The following is a 19,807-nucleotide window of genomic DNA, read 5'->3' on the forward strand; positions in this document are numbered from 1 at the left end:
TGATAACATCAATAGCTTTCATCGACAATTGTTTTGCAATCGGTAACACCTTAGGGGCTATTCTTGAAAACAAACCAGTAACTGTATCGCCGAGACCATCTCCGTAGGTTGCTCTGTAGACTGGTAATCGCGAGTTTACTACGCGGACTGGTAACACGCTAGCGTGTCTGGGTTGAGAATTGTGCACGATCATTTATTTAATTATTATTTCTCTAACTAAATTCACTAGTCGCTGTGGTAACCATCCGTGAGTTCATCAATGAGTCCCCGGTATGTACTTATATCCATGATGCCACGCTGAAATAGTCGTTGACAGATATCTGCGGCTTCGTTTATTATTTCCGGAGAGTTGTTTCCGGCACGTCTTCCTCCGATGAGAACTTCTAGTCTGGACACATCGTTGACGACGCTATCAGGACAGATGTGGTTATTATATCCGCTGCCTGTTTTCTCTTTTTCTTGTTGTTCTAATTCAGCAATTTTTTTGTTTATTGCTTTAATTTCTTTTTTATTTTTATAATATGCAGCAATTGCGGCTTTGTGCTTAGCCTTATTTTCCGGATTGCTTTGGTCCAGTTCCTCTGTTTTTTGTTTATTTATTGAAAGATCGAGCTGTTCCCTTATCAGTTTATCTTTTTTCATGATTAATTCTCCTATTTGTTCGGGAGACGACAGCCGAGTTTGCGGCGGCGACGAAACAGAAGTGGTAAAATCATCATCGTCATCGGGAGCGCTAGCGCCCATTTGTTCACGCGATAAAAATTCAGGCACTGGATCGGGCAGTGTCATTTGCGGGGTCTGTTTTAGAGCTTGTGTTTTCTTCGCCGGTATTTTTGCCTGCTTTTTCATTTCCCTTTCCTGTATTTTTGCCTGCTTTTTCATTTCCCTTTCCTGTATTTTTGCCTGCTTTTCCATTTCCTTTGCCTTCATTCGTTGGTCTCTTAGTTCCTTATTAACCCCAATTACGCCAGTTTTTATAAAATTATAGGTATCATCAATTTTAGCTATTCGAGAAATGCCTCGGTTTACTTTATAAACATAATCCCGCCACTCATCTTGAGTCATACCCGAGGCAGCTCCTGGTTTTAGAAAATCTTGCCGGTTAGGATAATTTAAGACAATCCAAGCAGAAAACTCCCTAAGCTCATCTACGTTAGTAAGCGGAATATTTTTTATTTCAGTAATACCATCTTCGGTAAATTTATTAATAAATGTTTCCTTAGCAACTGTCACTACTCCGGCGGCACCTGGATCAGCTGCGGCACCTGCATCTGCCTGTTGCTGTTTAAGTTCTTCTATTGCTTGAAGTAGCCCTCGTTTTGATTTGGTAGGGTCAGCAGGATCAGGTTTTCCTACAATTGCAGTTTTGACTTCACCAGTAGCTGCTGTAATAGGCTTAAATAATTCCTCCGCAGATGTTGCAAACTCAACTCGCGCTTCTTGTCTTGCTTTTAATTTTTCTTTGACGGAATCACGAACCGGAAGAAATTTTTTAATCGCGGCTAGTCGTTGTCGTGCCAATCTAGTTGTAAGTGCTTCTCCGATATTTGCCATTATTTATTTATCAATGATTTAATTCCGTTAACATAAAAATGTTTTTCCTTGGCGTCGAAGCATTTCTCACAGCGGGGGCCGGACCGATCATGGATTTTTCAATGACGGACCCCGCGAGCGATGCTAGCATCGCCAGGGAACCTGTTTTTGTGTGTTTGGCCCTCCTGTATTTGTGAAACTGTTTTTATCTATTTATTCTACTTTTAGTTTCGGTCTGTTCGCCCTCCCTGCTGCTACAAGCTATAAACAGTTAGCAAATTGCTTTGTCTGTCTCTCTTTTCCTGAATAAAGAATACAAATAACAAAAATCGAAAAAGTGAAATGAATAAAAATTTCAATGTGCGTAGACATAGAATTGTGGTCTAGGCTACACTTGATTAAAGGCAGAGCAAATGAAGCAGTTTCTTCAGGTCGTTGTCCAGCCGGGGGAGGGGGAGCCGAGACACAGTGGAACAGTGAAATTCTAAGGCTTGGAGGGGGGAGGCTATTTTTGAAATTGTTCCAGGGCGCCTCCTTCCACATTAACTCGTTCTTGAGTCTAGGCGTTCTGATTAAGACGTATTCGTGTATCACGGAAATCGACTGAAGTATGTAGAGATCGGTAAAGTATGCACTTGTATTCATTTTGTATCTATATAACATTCTCTGTTGGCACCTCAGCCTGTTAAAGATAAATATTTTATTTATATTTGAAAGGACTGAGTGGTAAATACTGTGTTACTAATTAAAATAAGAAAACTTAAAAAAGATATTTGAACTTTTTGCAGACAAACCGTACGTTACAACGATTGAATTTAGCATGGAATGGATTGGGTAAAGAGGGCTGTATTGCACTAGCCAAATCCTTGCCATCGAATCAGGCACTTAGAGAGCTTGATCTGACCAATAACAGAATAGACGTGGTATCCTTGCCCTTTCTACTACACGGTCTCGTTCGGAATAAACATCTTTACTGTATAAAGGTACGAGTTTAACCATTAAGCACTACCAAAGCCAATATATGTGATATTCCTGACCGTTCTCTTGTCTTGTCTAGTCCAGAAAAACAAACATACAAATATAATTTAAAAAAAAAAAAACATCACACTTATATAAAGGTAAGAGTTCGATTCAAAGGTAAACACAATAAGACAGGACAAATGTGGTATCCCTGCCATTTCTTCTGCACGTTATAGTTCAGAACAAATATATCCTCTGTATAAAGGTAAGAATTATACTGAGATGTAAAACTAAGAACTCCAGTCAAAGTTAATATCTTCTCCTATTTCCAGTACATGTAAAATTTCTAATTAAATCCGTATCCATTGCTGATACGTCCTAAATATGTCTTTCTAAATCACACCCTTTCTAATGAGTGGTGATAGTTACTGAAGGTTTCTTGTGTACACCTTTGAGGATGATTGCAAATTCCCTGTGTTTTTACGATCATTTGTCGTTTCGATTATGACAGTTTCGTCTGTAGAATCCCAATAATGTTCTTCTAATGCAAATGTCCGACATGTTTGCAATTTCTAAATACTTTCAAATTAAAAATATTTATTCTCATCTTTCGCATTAATTTTGACCATTCACTTCAAATTTTATACGCATCACCCTGGAACGACATCAGATAATTTTGTACATAAATTAGCGTATTTATTAATTTATAAATTTATTCATTCATTTATTATCTATTTTGCTTTTTAAAAAGCACATTTATCTATTAGTATGTGTTCCTTGACTAAGTTTGTACTGACGTAAGCAAAACGTGTGTTTCTTACTGCTTCCAGCTTTCAATGAATCCCATGACAACAGAAGGAGCGAAGGCGGTGTTAAAAGCCATTATGAGGATGCAGCACAGTGCAATAAATGAAGTAAATCTCGAAGTATGTTTTGGGTATTTTTTCAGATGCAGTTGAATATGAATTTAAATTATGGATTACTTGAACTACCGGTCACTAGAATTGTTTCAAGAAGAATATGTGTTTCGAACTTATTTTTTTTAAATATATCTTCTTTATTTTTAAAAGTTTTAATCTGAATATACTATAGCTCTAGAGCTACACTGATTATGATCTTCAATTATTATCTATAGCTACATTATGATCCAGTGCTATATCGATTATGATCTAGAGCTATAATGATTAGATCTCCAACTATTATCTACAGCTACATTATGATGTATAGCTATAGTGAGTACGATCCAGTGCCATATCGATTATGACATAGAGCTACAGTGAGTACGATGCAGTGCTATATCGATTATGATACAGAGATACAGTGAGTACGATCCAGTGCTATATCGATTATGATATAGAGCTACAGTAAGTACGATGCAGTGCTATATCGATTATGATATAGAGCTACATTGATTATGATCTCCAATTATTATCTACAGCTACATTATGATCCAGAGATACAGTAAGTTGATCAAAAGTAGAGAAAAATATTTCGTATAACTTTTGATATGATGATTAGATCATTTACAAACTGATATGACTTGACTTTGAATGGATTGATTGTTAAATACAGTGTCAACATTCTATTAGGTCTGTATTTTTGTTTTACGTGCTTTGATGTGAGCAGATGAAATTAAAATCTATCTTTAAAATAATATCATGTCTTGCATCTTGAGAAAATGTTTCATATTGGAATGCAATTTGAAATGGAGAAAAATCAATTGGCAATCAGTCAGGTCATATTTCTTTTCGATTACCAATTATTAGGAGGCAAAGAGTCGTGCCATTTCCCTGTAGATTTTATTTTAATTTTTATAATTACTTGGTAAAGGTAAACTAACTGAAGTCTTTTACTTTTACTAAGCAGGACAAGTGGCTTAAATCGTCTATTAGTATAATAGAATATCAAATTATTAAGCGATTAAACGTGAATAAGCCAAGAAAATCATATAATGTTATAAATGATTTATTAGTATTACTTAGAGATACTTTACAATACGGGAAAATTAGCATTTCGTAATACCAAGCCGCCTTTGGCATAGAATTTCGCTACAAATACTTTGCATATCTGCGTCGGTATTAATAGAGTAGCCTTATTCCAGACACCAGCAGGTTTTGAAAGAAAACATATTGGTACACTAAACATCAATTATTTTCACAGGGTATACCAGTGGACCGAGAATTCATGAAGATCCTTTTGGAATTGAAGTCCCTAAAAAGAATTATCGTGGAGCACGGAGAAGAACTGCAGACGGGGATAGAGGTTGAAATTCGAGAGCATAACCCCAATGATCTCAACAGATTTGACCCCGTCCTCGTTTTGGTGGAGTACATGCGTATTGACAACCTCCGTATCATTGACCTTTTCCAGTACCTAGATGTACAAAATCGGGAGAAGCTTAGTTTAGGAGACCTGCGAGATGGGGTAGCGGTAAGTTAGTTTAATCGGTTGTGTTTGTGTGTGTGCGTGCGTGTGTTGTAGGAAAAGGAGCTTCTTCTTAAATGAAACGTACCTACTTTAGAAATGTGAATTTGAGAGGGCACTATATATTTATTTAGAAATCTCGTCAAAAATATGTTTGTCATCTTTTCTTGTCAGCTACTATCGTATATATTCTTTTTAAGGTCGATTCCAACTGTAAACTGCACAGACTTAGATATGCCGGCGCATTATGCGACATCAATTAGGGTTTATGTTATTTGCAGTTGGATTTTACTTATTAGCGAGTATATACGGTTTACGATAGACTTACTTTCTCAACAACATAAAATGTTCATATAATTGAAGGTCTCTTAGAAATCGTATCTTTCTCGATTTCTTTTTCAGACGTTGCAGTTACCACTGACGGAATACCATTTAGAAGTAATCATGAAGACCATCGATACAAAACGCGATGGTTATATTGATATTGAGTAAGTTTTGGAAAGATGAACTTAACAGTATCCGACTGAACCTGCCAAAAATCTCACTGAGTGTCTTTCGCTGTTGAAACAAATACAGATTTTTCATCTTCTGCAGTAACCCGTCCGCAATTGAACCATTATCCGATTTCATTCAAATGTTATATTCTTAATTTTAACGTGTTTACATTGATTATATTTTGTTGTTTTTAATTCGATTTTCTTGTGTTTATTTCAGGCTTTTTGTTTTAAATGCTCTTCCTACATCGGTTTCTTTAGAATTTAATATAAGCAAAAGTGAACCTTATATGTACTGTGCCCTATTCATTGACGTGAATTCTCGAAAGCACTCCCCCTACATGATTAGTAAATCGTTGTCTTTAAAGCATTGGATGGTCGCACTCATTCCGACGCATTGTAAAGTCGTCTCTCTTGTCTGCTAGATACTGCTAAAACTTTAGATAGAATATTTCACTTTTTTGCCACAAAGTCTACTTCGCCATACGGGTATATTTTAGTTGAAAAATATGTAGCATTAAGTCCTTGCTTTGCAATATGTTAGGAACCGTTATGTACACAACCTAACAAAAAAAATTACATCGGCATAGAGGGATTATTAATCGATGTAAACAATCTCAGTGTTAATATACTCTATTCACTACAGAGAATTCATGAACGCCCACAAAGAGATGTCCAAGACCATAGTACAAAGAACAACAAGAGCGAGAAAAAAAGGAAAGAAGGAAGACATAGGTCTGATGGAGCTCAGGAAGATTCTTAAAGATATAATAGAAATGAGGAACAAAAGCAACAAGGAGAAGGCAAGTAATCGAAAACAGGGAGAAGACGAGTCAGATCGGGATAAAGTCTACACTAAAAAAGCATCGTTAACAGTTACAAAGCCTAAATTTTCTAAACAAGAAGAAGGCAAAAAGTCTAAATGATGCTTTTGTTCGAGACAGATATAAGTGAACATGGATATTAATACTTTCAGTATTTTTATTTGCGCATTTCGAAAGGGACACAAAATTTGAACTTTTTTAGTAGAAAGAGTAAAATATAATGTTCGTACATTTAATATACTCAGTTCGTTTTAAATACCACTTAATGGGTTTCATATAGACTTCTAATTTTTATGATGATATATTTTCTTTGACGACACATGAATTTAGAAGCAATTATCCAACAGAAATCAATTAGCATATCCGTATTTGCCGCTGACGACAATTATTTTTGTTTCTTTCCCTTTCATAAATAAAAAGATTAAAATTTGAATATTGTGTCTTAATACCTTCACTATGGCCTAAGTGTAACTAAATTAGTTTAATAATACAAAAATGAAAGGAGAATACGCCATAGCCTTCGTTTTAAATGTATTCCATAATGTATTATGCTGCGTGTTTGAAATATGTCCATTGTTTCAGCATGGGTTGGCTAAAGTAGGCAAGGCACTTAACTTAGTTGTCTTGGCACTAAGCAATCTTCACTTATTACAGTGACTTAGAATATATTCTCGGTAACACCTCAAAACTTAATTCTGGAGCATCGTATCAATAAAAAAAGACTAATTTGCTCATGTTATATGAAACATTGGCCCTTTCCCGCATTTGCAGGGTTTGCCTGCCGATTGCCCAGTGATATGTTGATATGCTGTAAAACACCGAACCTAACTAGCCAAATCCAACCTTTCCTGCTCCAAAATAACGTCAAACAAGGCAAGGCGAGTGTTAAGACTCCCAGCTTTGTGTAGCTTGGTGAATAAGTCACCATATATCTCCAATATAGTTTTTATGACAAAGTCAGTCGGTCACTTTTAGATACGTTGTCATACAAATTAATGACTGATTTTAGGACTCACTGTACTAATTCAGTTCCAATAATAAACCTATGCAAATACCATGATATTAAACATTCAATAGCTTTAAATTTCTGAGTGTTCATGATCAAATCTATATTTATCAGTATACCTAGACGTCAGCTTCTATATAGATAAAATGATATTAGCCACGGCATTTTCTGGACCTCTATGTGTCTGAAACATGTGCTTTCAATTCCGCACCAAGAAGTCAGGTGCTAATTTTAGTAATAAGTGTTCCAAACTCAAGACTGTTAAGAGAACGAAATTCCATCAATAAAACAATGTCTCAATTTAGTTTTCACTTACAACTAGGATAAGCTCTATATATATACTGTGGAAATGGAAAATACTAATAGCATTGGAAATCATAACTTATAAACTGTATTGTATGTACGACGCTGTGTCAATGATATACCGCGAGATGTATATTTTCTTCATTAAAGGGAAACGGGGCTTCCCTAGTTTCTTTTAATGAAAAATGCATACGACGAGTGGTATATCAGGGATACAGCTTTCATACTATACACATATTTTATTTATATCACGTGTAAATACACATACATGCATTTCCAACTTAGTTAAAATTGACTAAACACAACTGTGTATTTACGGAGTGAATGAACTCTTCACACCCCTGCCCAGTGTATGCACTACAACATGTTGTTGTTTACTGTTTGTAGCTATTCACAATCCTCATTGCAAGTTGCTTCTTTTCTGTTTTGAACGTCGAATTTCGTTGATAATGATTAAATAAATATAGAACACACTTATAATATAATCTTGAAGGATGGTTTTGAACGTCGAATTTCGTTGATACTGATTAAATAAATATAGAACACACTTATGACTTAATCTTGATAAATGGTTTTGAACGTCGAATTTCGTTGATACTGATTAAATAAATATAGAACACACTTATGACTTAATCATGAAAGATGGTTTAATTGATGAGGGTAGAGCACTAAAAACACAGCTTGGTTAGCTACTTTGACACTGAACGCGCGGTTACCGGCGATTGGGAAATATAAATTAGCGACAATACGAACCAATAAGAAATAATTAAAACATCTAAATTTATTTACAATTGATATAAGTTTTGGATTGGTGTAGTGCTAAATAAAGAACTGAGATAATGCAAAATAAGTGAGGGATTGTATGTTACTCAGGGGGCGGGGGGGGGGGTGCGCAATGGCGTTGTAAAAAGTAAACATGTTTAATACTACCTTAAACTAAGTAACTATTACGGTATTCGTTCATTTATAGAAGCAAATAGAAAAAGTTATTTGAAACATGTACTCAATGTTTTTCATACGTACATTAATTTTGGATAAATCATCTCCGCTCGTGCGGAGAATTAACATCGCTTTTATTTACTCACAAACAGAAGCACAATCCTGGCGAATAAAATCCAAAATACGCGTAACTGTTTCACTATTATTCATACTTTTTTCTTAAACATGAGTATTAAATTAAAGCTTAATGCCATATTTAGCAACACTTCTTGAAGATGGCGAAGGAATTACGTTCTATTCATAACCCTGTAGGTTGGCGCTAACAACCACCAAAGTAGCAGCTCAAAAGTTTATACCTGTTAATGTAAAGCTGATTATCGATTCTTTGAAAATTACATATCTGGTGACGGAAAAGTCATGAAATTGTTATATAGTGTGCGCTTTTGGTCTAAAAGTCGAGATACTTTGGAAGTGAAACTTATTTTCGAGTCCGTAAGAATGACGTCACCGAACTGAATTTTTATTTTCTCTAAGAACTTCATTGAATCATAACTTAACAATAAATTTCATTGTCTTTTACTTTGGAAATATAAGATTCTAAGGCAGCTGATTGACTTTTCAAGAGCAAGCGTAATTGTATAGGACGACTAGTGTTTAATAAAAGCCAGCAGCTAGAGACAAGAGGGGATGAACAGAGAAATTGGCAAATGGGGGGGGGGGGGGCGGCTTAAAATAATGACGTAAAAAACCATGGGGTCGTTGGAATGACATAAACTATATGTGACACCTGACGTTTATTATGTAATATGAAATGTGAACATATTTATTTGAAGTTTGGTCACAATATGAACAATATAGTAACGGGGTGAGGATGAGAGGGGAGGTAATCGACCAAGTAAAAATGACCGCAATAAAATATACAAGGCTCCATTTCGGTGACTAATTGTTGTAAGGAAAACTGTTATTAACTGTCGTTGGTCAATTTCGTTACTCTTCGTTGATATTTTTTAATGAATCCACAAGACTTATTTTCTGGAACCTGGTTTACCAAATTGTAATCAAAACAAAATAGCAAATGGAGATACCTGCGACCAGGTTGAACGACGTTGGATATCACCTAAATCTTGAGTAAGTGTTATACTTTTTGGATCGCTAAGTGTGAAATTTTAGAGATTCAGAGGATTTCTCTTTTTCCATTTTTCTTCTTCCAGTGCAAACGTTGGATCGCTAAGTGCGAAAAAGTGTATTTGGTTTGTTAATTTGTAATGGAGCACACACAACCCCCGAGTGAACCCCTGGTGCTTTATAATTAACACCCTTTCTGGGACTCGGAAAGCTGCACCTGGTTTAGTTTTTTTAATAAGTTTACAACAACCCATTTAAGTATATCTCATCTTTTTTCATTGCGTCGCGGCCTCCCCCCCCCCCAAGAATATCATATGTTGCAGACTCTGACAATGAAGTCGTTTCTACTGGTCAATCGAAATTTGTATGCACTCCTTAACAGCTTCGGCCACTGTCCCAGTTAAGAATATACGATAAATAAATTATATGAGCATACGCGCTTACTGAACAGACGGATATACCAACATATCAAAAATTAAACAAGCACACGCATTTAGATCGTTTAATTTATTGATCAAGTATTGTAGTATTTTCAAATTTATGTTTAACGTAGCAAGTATAGATTTCCCTTACTATTATATAATTATCGATCTTTACCTTGCAAAATCGCAGCGTGTTATTAATAACGCATATATATTTCGCGCAGTCAACCACATGACCGTGTTGTGGGGAAACCCTGCGTGTTTTTTTTAATAGCGGATAGATATTTTTAGCGCAAACGGTGACTAGGGCAATGTCTAAACTTTGAGTAAAATTAAGATCCAGCAACTCAGTGTAGCTGGGAAAAATACTTTACGTTACTGCAATACAGTAAAACTTTCTTTATCTGCTGACTTAGTGATCTGTAATTAAATCGTCTTTGTAATAATAACAATGAGTAATTTTACGCTTACTATGGAATCCCCTACGGGAAAACTGACTCAACAACGACTAGATGCAATTAAGAAGTATCTTCCTGTCTGTAATTCTGTCAATCAACAGTTACAGCAACGCCAGGTATCTCATGTGGAATTTACAGAGGGTACAGATCGGTAATTTAAACCAGTCACAAACACCACCTAAGAATTTCTTCCGCCGTTGGAACAAGCCGCTATATCAACTGAAGAAAAAGCAAAACGAACTAAAATACCCAAAAGATTCTCCTAGAATTTCCAGTTGAGATAGCTGCTGCTCAACCACAATTACAGGAAGAAAAGAGGAAGTGATTGAGGTTATCGATCAAGCCCGTTCCGAGATCGGTGATGTAAGGGATCTTGTTGCACCAAAACCGAAACCTGATATAAAAAAGCACCCGCCCTATAGCGGTTGCTGAAGCAGCATATCAAATTTCTTAGTGAACCATGAAATCCAGAGACTGTCGATATCCCAGAACCCAGCATGGTTCCTTTCGTGTTTCGAAAATTCCATGGTATAACTAAAATCACAAAGAAACATAAGCCTTTATTTGAATAATTTGAAAAACAAGCGAAGGAAGCTGCTAAAAATCCATTAATTGAAAATATATTATCACCTAAAAGATCACAATTGGGGCCGCCTAGTGTAGAAGAAGATGCAACTGGAAGTGGCCTTGTGATCTCTGAATCGCCTGTAATTTAAGATAAACTTTGCCCAAATAACATCCTTGTTTATATTGATCGACTAGAAATTTTAATTAGTGGAAGATCGATTAAATTACCGACCATTACTACAGAGAGTGATCAATTAGATCGGCGATAACAAAATAACATGATTATACATAATGCCCGACGTGGACCTGAAAGCGTTAGGGTGATAAATTCATGACTACCGATTAAAATATGAATTACGGAGATGGACTCGGCTATGTTATTCAGTGTTTATTTAAAAGGATAGACCCAAAGGCTATCCCGATTGAAAAACAATTAGGCATGAAAGATTCGAAGTTGTTCGTGATAAAGATATTGGCACTAATGGAGATATTGCTAGCAAAGCATTATCGGTGATCAAAGACACTCTCGCAAGATTAGTACCACGAAAACCACGGCAGAATGCAACCATTCCAGTAAAGCTGCCCAGAACTTAAGTGATGCAACCAAGTGTCAGAAAAATAATAAATCAAGCTGTAGATGAGTGGTTGAAAGAAATAGCTGGATTGCCATCACCGACAAAATAACAAGAATGCAACACGAGATGAACTTATTGATCTTTTGCGTTCCTGGTTTTGGTATTTTTTGTCCAGGATGGTTTATGATGCCGATCTTGATTGTTTTACCGGATCCAGTTTATCACGTATGATCCACTGTGATTCATCTTGTGATTGTTGCTCATCTATAAATTTTATCCAGAAAAAAATACTTCTTGTTGTTCTTGAGATTTTGTATTATTTTATAAGTAAAATTTTGATTCATTGTTGAATCAATAAATGTTCCATCGGTATCTGTTTTAAACGTCGACCAAACATAAACAGCACCCTCGGTGTAAAACTCATTCTTTGCTTGTTTGAATAAACCATGCAATTGTAGTTTAAGTGGCATTTGTTTTCTATCATCATTCAGTCGGTCAAAATCAAATCTTGATGTTGACGGCTCCACCGCAGACCAGTGGGTACGGTGCAAAATAAGATCTGTATTGATCTCCGGTTCTAATATTAGTTTCGAAAAGCATATTAGAATTATCCCAACCTTGTTTGAGCAAAGTTACCTTATGAGAGAGAGAGAGAGAGAGAGAGAGAGAGAGAGAGAGAGAGAGAGAGAGAGATTATTACTATTAAATTGTGTACCATATTTATTCATTCAGAAAACAGAGATTATTAACATTTCTAATCTGATTCAATTCACCACTGTCCTACCTGACCATCTCACAGCGACTGCGTAAGGGTCCTGTTCTGATGACATTTGAATTAACCAATAGAATTGCAGATTTCGGAAATTTGAAAGTGAACAAGTTCTTTCGGTACAATTCATCTTTTTATGCATACTGCTTAGTCTCCCAAACGCGAAGGTGTAATACTTCAACTCACTCGCTAACAAAATTATTAGCGATTATGGTAATGATACGAGTCACCAGAACCAGACTCTTTAGCGGTCGCTGTCAGATCTTTACGTAGACTGGTGAGATCTGATTTCAATCTGATTAGAGGTTAGTGTTAGGACTGGTCAGCCTGGGGTCAGGATAATGTAACTCGGTTGGACACGATGCTACATGTCTGCGGGTTGATGTCTCATTACTAGATAACACTATAAGCTGTCACATTGCAGACATTGTAGCAATATGACTAAAACTGTTTAAGCTATGTGAAAAATCTAAATCACACACACATACATACATACACACACACACACACACACACACACACACACACACACACACACACATCTGTATAGGAGCATTAATGCGCCATCATTGGCGGATTATAATTTGATATACCAATAATATTCGTATATCAAATTGCTTTATACCACTACTTTTAAAGTCATGATATTTATTATATATATATATATACATAGATATATATATGTATATATATATATATATATATATATATATATATATATATATATATATATATATATATATATATATATATATACACACAGAGAGAGAGAGACCATTATAAATATATACCAGACAGAAAGAAAAGCGAAATCCCTGGATTCTATAGAAGAATGCTTGATAATAGACGGCAGAATTAATATTTAATACAAGCGACACTATCTTACAGGTTAGAGAATTTTCAATTCATACTCTACGAGGATTCCAATTCGTACTCTACGAGGATTCCAACCCAAGTCCGCGAGTAACGGCATGACTGTGTAGACAAGAATTAATTACTAGGTCGTCATGCGAGTGTGTCTGTTACACATAAGTGCATATAACACCGATTGAGAAGAATCGTATTTTGGTGATGTGTGCTTAGTCGTGGCCTGGGTTCGCATCTTCGCAGAATACGATTTAAAAATTCTTTAACCTGTATGATAATATATATATATATATATATATATATATATATATATATATATACTAGAATTTACATATTGTATAGATAGAGTATATAAATTCGGCATAGAGATGTTTTTTGTGCCCGATTTCCTTTAAATTTAAAACAATTTATTTTGCACACCCGTGGACAATGCTCGGATGTGGAAGAAGCAAATAACTGGGTAATTGGATGATACTATTCCGCATAATATAGTGCTATATATAGCGCTTGGTGGAGGGCAGAAAATGTGCCATCGTGTGTGTGTGTGTGTGTGTATGTGTGTATGTATTTTGCCTTGCAATGTTGATCGCTTACTAATGAATATTTAATTGTGTTAACAGAGGGAATGTGTCCTTCTGCACTAATAATAATAATAATAATAATAATAACAATAATAACAATAATAATTTTAATATACTGACACATTAACTCGATAATTGTTCTTATTGACGTTGTAGATATAATATCAAATAACATTTGTTACACATACTTCTAGTCCATTCAGGAATTGTTCTTATTTACCCCTCACTTCAATGATATTTGAACTTCAAAACAATCATGTTAACAATGCATTATATGAATATATTATTATCATTCAATCTGTGCACTAGCGGTTAATTGTGACTGGTTGATAGACAAATTTTGCATATAATTGTGACTGGTTGATAGATAAATTTTGCATATATATATATATATATATATATATATATATATATATATATATATATATATATATTTCAATCTGTGCACTAGCGGTTAATTGTGACTGGTTGATAGACAAATTTTGCATATATATATATATATATATATATATATATATATATATATATATATATATATATATATATATATATATATATATATATATATATATATATATTCAATCCGTGCACTAGCGGTTAATTGTGACTGGTTGATAGACAAATTTTGCATATATATATATATATATATATATATATATATATATATATATATATATATATACACACACACACACACAGATCAGCACACCAGTACAATCCTGGCTATACGGTGCCTAGCACACACACACACACACACACACACCCAAATAAAGAAATAAATATCCGAGGAAACTAAATTTCATACCACGAAGAGACAAAAGATAAAAGATAAAAATCTTACAGGAACTCCAACCAATAAAGACATTCAAAGCATTTATAGGTTGACAGTAATATTATGGTTCAAACGGGAACAAACACCAAGTCATTTCACCCATGATAGAGAACCCTTGTTCTATAAGGCAAACAGGCTTAACGTTTTTTTTATAATATAACTATTCAAATAGCAAATATCATGCACTAGATCTTCGTAAATTCTTAAATATCTTTCCAATAATCTTTGCTGTAAAACGTTTCCTACGTGTTGATATTATGTTAAATTTTAAGTGGGTTTATCAATGCGTAATTTCCCGGATGCACCAAACTTATCAGCTGGTACTGGTGAAATTAGAAAGTCATTGCTTTTACTGCTCTTAGCTTCATTTTATTTTCCTATGCAATGTGCTTAACAAGCACATTGGTTAGTTTTAAAAAAAAAATCTTCATCTGATAATAATTCAACTTTTGTTTTTGTTCTTTGCTTTAATCTTCATCCGCTTCTAATTCAACTTTTGTTTGTTTTGCTGTGACGTTAGTTGCTTCAATTTTCATTTAATCCGTACATGTTTGATCTTAATCTTCCTAGATAGAATTTCATGGGTATTGGTGTATTTAGAAATAGAAAACATTTTCTCCACGTTAATTGTGTTCAAGTCATTTAGTAATAAATGAATGATATGCTATATATTTTGAAACATACAAGATTTTCTAATGTTTTTCATATTAATTAAGCTAACAAAATAAAACTTTTTATTGACTGCTACGCAGAAAAGGGAAATTTTCAAATTATTCCATAAGTAAATTAATAAATATATATGTTTAATGAAATAAAAAATGCAGGATTAAACCTGTGTATATACTACTCAACATTAGGAAACTATGATTGTAGTGAAGACAGGAAATTAACGTTCACATTGCGAATTCATGACATTACCAGTCTCATGTTCCTTAAATGTCACTCATCGAACAGTACAGTTCCTAGAGTCAATTCCGAGACATGTAATACAGTTTCAGGCCTTCAATTCCGAGACATGTAATACAGTTTCAGGCCTTCAATTCCGAGACATGTAATACAGTTCCGCATTAGTTACGATATTTGAGACTGTTCTAAAAAAATGCTCTTTATTTTTATAAATAATTTTGTGAAGATTTATAAATAATTTTGTGAAGATTTATTTTGACTGTCCTATTACAGGCTGCCAGGAAAATGGCGATGGTCCATGCTGTGACGAACGTTGTAAATTCATTTAAGGAAGTACGGGCTGTTGCCGTTGCCGTCAGAAAGGACGACAACTCAAATCGAATTCCACCGATCAGCAGTAAAAGCCGACGTTCAACCGTTGCCAGCTCACGGTCTGTTCCGGGGAACTTAAGAGGGCTTAAGAACAAAACCGGCAAAACGGTTGAACATATGATCGAGACAGTGAACTCTTGAACACAAATGTTCGCATTAAAACTGTCAAACATATGATCACTTAGGCTGCTCACGATCAAACCTACCTTTTTCATTATAGACCCATCCGTGATGCAAGCTTCTTAATGGAGAAAGGCATGTGTCCCGCGGCATTTGTTTGGTCGATATCTCTTATAGTTATAAATAGGATACGCTCTCAAATGATTATTTTTTAAATAAAAAATTGCTTTTCATTAATAACCAATCGGGGCCATTCAACCCATATAAAACGTATTTTGTCCTCACCCATTTCTAGACTGGTTACCATTGGTCCATATTATTAGTACCGTGAGTCCTAAATCAACCCTCGATTTACTTGACAAACGTGGATAGTAGTTGAATGCATAAATAACCATAGCTCTTCTTGTCAATGATTACATTAATTAATATTAAATAATATTGCATGTTCACGTAACATTTAAGTATTTTAGCTTCATTTCAGAAATCATCAAAAAGCTATTAAAATAAATATTTATAACCTAGAGTTTTTTCCATCACCATTTATCTCTTTTCAATTTAATATTTTAAGTATATTATCAGCCTTGTCATATTATGCAATAAATGAGTAAATGGTCAAGGTCATTGTGACCCTCTATATGTGTATGCAGTACTTCCGAAAAAGATATCTAAATGACAGAAAATATTTACAAGTCCCCCAGAATACATAATTTAAAATTAAAGGTAGGCATAAACCAACCAAATTACAAAATAGGAAGTTGCAAAACATTCAGTGGATGAAACTGGTGGGACAAAAGATTATGAGGGGTCATCAGCGTTAAGCACGATGGTAGAGACCTAAGTGATCATATTGGAATCATAATGATATAAAACACAACACCCAGCATCGTATAATCTACACTCTACATCCCCACCCCGAGTTCAAACAACAGTTGCCATATCTGAAATGTGTGTTTAGTATCCCACTGAAAATCATTCAGATGTAGACAAAAGATATTCCTTTTTCTTGTTATAAACAAACAGAACTGGAATTTTGCATCTATATTAAACTTAATTGTACATGCGTATGTGTAACCATTGTAAAGCTGTTGTTCTCTCCTGTACTCACGTGAATGATTAACGCCGGAAACAGATGGAAACATTGTGGAAAGAGGCACATAGAGATCATGTTTAGAACTCACGAAAAAAATTCAACTCTTCCAGTAAACATATAGAAACACCTTGATATTAAGTTCAATAATTTATGGATGCTCGTGATCAGATTTATATTTTCAATATAGACCATTCCTTGATGCAAGCCTCTATATGGAAAAAAAGTATCTGTCCGGGGCATTATTTGTATGTCATCTACATGTCTTTGAAATACAGCCAATGTGGGTATTTAAGAAAGCTTGCCAGTATCTTTCCGTGGATCGGTGGTTCTCACCGGGCTTTTCCCGGGTCCTTCTTCCAACAGCTATAATGCCGTAAATGTTTAAATAGCCTATCATGCGCTGAAAATTGGCGTTAAACCCAAAATATAGCAACTAATGAATGTTCCACAATCAAGTATGTAAAAATAATGTAATTCCGTGACTAAAACAGTTTTATTTTCTTTACCATTTATAAATAGGATACACTCTCAAAAGATTTTGCTTTACTAAATGTTACTTTTCATTAGCAACAAATCCTGGCCAGCCAAACCCATACTTTGCCCATTCTATACTGGTTTCATTTTTTCCATACAAGTAATGAAGTCACGTATTGATAAATTTCAGTTTAATCCAAAGTTACCTCTCCATATTTTAAATCACGCACATTATGACCCATTATGACCATCTTTATTATTTCTACAAAACAAAAATGCATGAGATGAAAGTTGGATCAGTAATTTATAGCAAACACACATTTTGTTCAGTGGAAACGTCTACACAAAAATGGAAACGACAATCTACTCGGCCCACCTCGGCTATTTCTGCGATTGGATTGACCATAACATTGACCGAAAAGTTGTGCATGAATAATGAAGTCGAGGTGGTCCGAATGGCAGCTCTCAGCATACATTTTCGGTATGATCCATTGGAAGACCCTGAAGTTGCAAATGTATTATTACCATGAATATTAATTTTATATACTGTATAAGATATGGCTATTTACATACTGATTAGCCTGTTTATTATCAAATTGTATATGCACTCGCAAAATGTATGGTTTTTTTTAATATTTCAAGACATAAAGACAACTTTATACCATTCATAAAAAAATGTCCCCCCCCCCCAAACAAAAAACAAGAAAAGAAAAAAATCCCTGGCGTTATAACCCAAAAGATGGCGCAGAGTGAGTTTCCAGGGTTAGTGATTATAACAGATTATGACGTAATATGAAAACTCAGTGTAGTTGAGTTTGATATTTCGGATGTTGAGAGTGGGGGAGATTGGGATAAATAAATAAACAATGTTTCGTATTGGTGGAGGTAAATAATGTCATTCGAGAGAGCAAATCAATCAGAGGTAGATGGATACAGAGAGATACAATCTTCAGTATAGGTATCTGATAAAAGTGTGGAACAAGGGAACGTATCCTTACAGAGCCTTGATTAGATGGGGAGGATGAGTGTAGTTTCAAGGGCAACTTACATTAGTCGAAATATTACACGACTTAGTAAAGGGTTCAGCTTTTGTTGCAAACATAAACGGGAGTAAATATTTTAAGACATTCATATAAACCGGACAATATAATTGAATCTCTTTCCTTTGTATAACTGCATAAACACCATACATGTTTCTTAGTATTTAAATCTTTAATTTACATATATATATATGTGTATCGTTTAGTCACGGAATTATGTATCATCTTTTTAATTTGTAATATAATTTGTATTTAAGTCATTTGAGCCTAGGACAGTTATATTTTAAATTATATAATTCAGTGTTAAAACTATAGTAAAAGTACACGTATACTTCGTCGTCTTAGTTCCATTTATGACATGTTCGATCTAAGATGAAATCAACAACTAAGGAGGCCAAGAAATGGCGTTCGAATTTGAAAGATGGTGACATGAACAAACATGGAATTCATAGTTAACTTGCCCTGTAAAAATAAAAACTGTCTCGCACGCCCTAGCATTTCATTAGTTCACTAAGATTTGAGAATCAGAACAGGATTGTTTCTGTTTACGACTGTTTTAGCTATTTTGAAATAATGAGATTTAGTTTTTCGGGAACTTCTAGTGAATCTCATTTGTTTATTTGAAACGCAAAAGGACACTACATAATGAAGATACACTCACCATGTTTAATCTTTCATTTATACACAGCTTTAGTAAGAGTCAGAGGGAACTTTTATGATTTACATGTTGTTGGGTACAGCAGCAGATTAAAGCTTTGATTTAAACAGTCAGTGCTTTTATGATAATGCCATTATATTCAAAGACTTGAATATTTAACTAATCGTATCTAATTATGTGAAATGTTCAGTGATTACAGTTATATTCTTCGTTCACGAGATTTCATTGAAGTAAAAACATTTGGATTAATAATTCTGTTGAATTCAGTGTTATCATGGTAACATAAGAGCACTAAACATGCTTCGTTCAGATTACATTAGATCAATTTCGAAATTAGTGAGAATTTTGGTAGTACAGTGTAAGTATTAATTTCTAATACGCTGTAAGTTATTTTTAAGTCATTTACATTGTTTTTTAAAATATTTTATTTGAATAAATTTATATTTTAGAAACTTGTTGTGTTTACCT

General features: G+C 34.5%; 2 protein-coding genes and 1 long non-coding RNA gene across 7 annotated transcripts in view; 2 read left to right on the forward strand and 1 right to left on the reverse strand.

Annotated features, from left to right (window-relative positions):
* Positions 1-6,668, forward strand: part of LOC149797405 (uncharacterized) — a 108,440-nt gene extending 101,772 nt beyond the window's left edge. For all 4 annotated transcript variants that reach the window (XM_089962188.1, XM_089962189.1, XM_089962192.1 and 1 more), the window contains 5 exons: positions 2,322-2,516; positions 3,324-3,419; positions 4,654-4,923; positions 5,320-5,405; positions 6,058-6,668. In XM_089962188.1, the coding sequence (XP_089818314.1) occupies positions 2,322-2,516; positions 3,324-3,419; positions 4,654-4,923; positions 5,320-5,405; positions 6,058-6,337 (927 nt within the window). In that variant the 3' untranslated portion in view covers positions 6,338-6,668. The remainder of the gene's footprint in view (positions 1-2,321; positions 2,517-3,323; positions 3,420-4,653; positions 4,924-5,319; positions 5,406-6,057) is intronic.
* Positions 1-19,807, reverse strand: part of LOC149797407 (uncharacterized) — a 130,255-nt gene that overhangs the window by 52,391 nt on the left and 58,057 nt on the right. The gene's annotated exons all lie outside the window — the stretch shown is intronic.
* LOC149797408 (uncharacterized) lies at positions 13,207-19,791 on the forward strand. Its single transcript, XR_016421812.1, has 2 exons — positions 13,207-13,726; positions 15,859-19,791. It is a non-coding gene; the product is annotated as an uncharacterized LOC149797408 (long non-coding RNA).

This window comes from Sinohyriopsis cumingii, chromosome 6 (assembly GCF_028554795.1).
Source record: "Sinohyriopsis cumingii isolate HCF-2022 chromosome 6, ASM2855479v2, whole genome shotgun sequence".
NCBI classification, from domain to species: Eukaryota; Metazoa; Mollusca; class Bivalvia; order Unionida; family Unionidae; genus Sinohyriopsis; species Sinohyriopsis cumingii.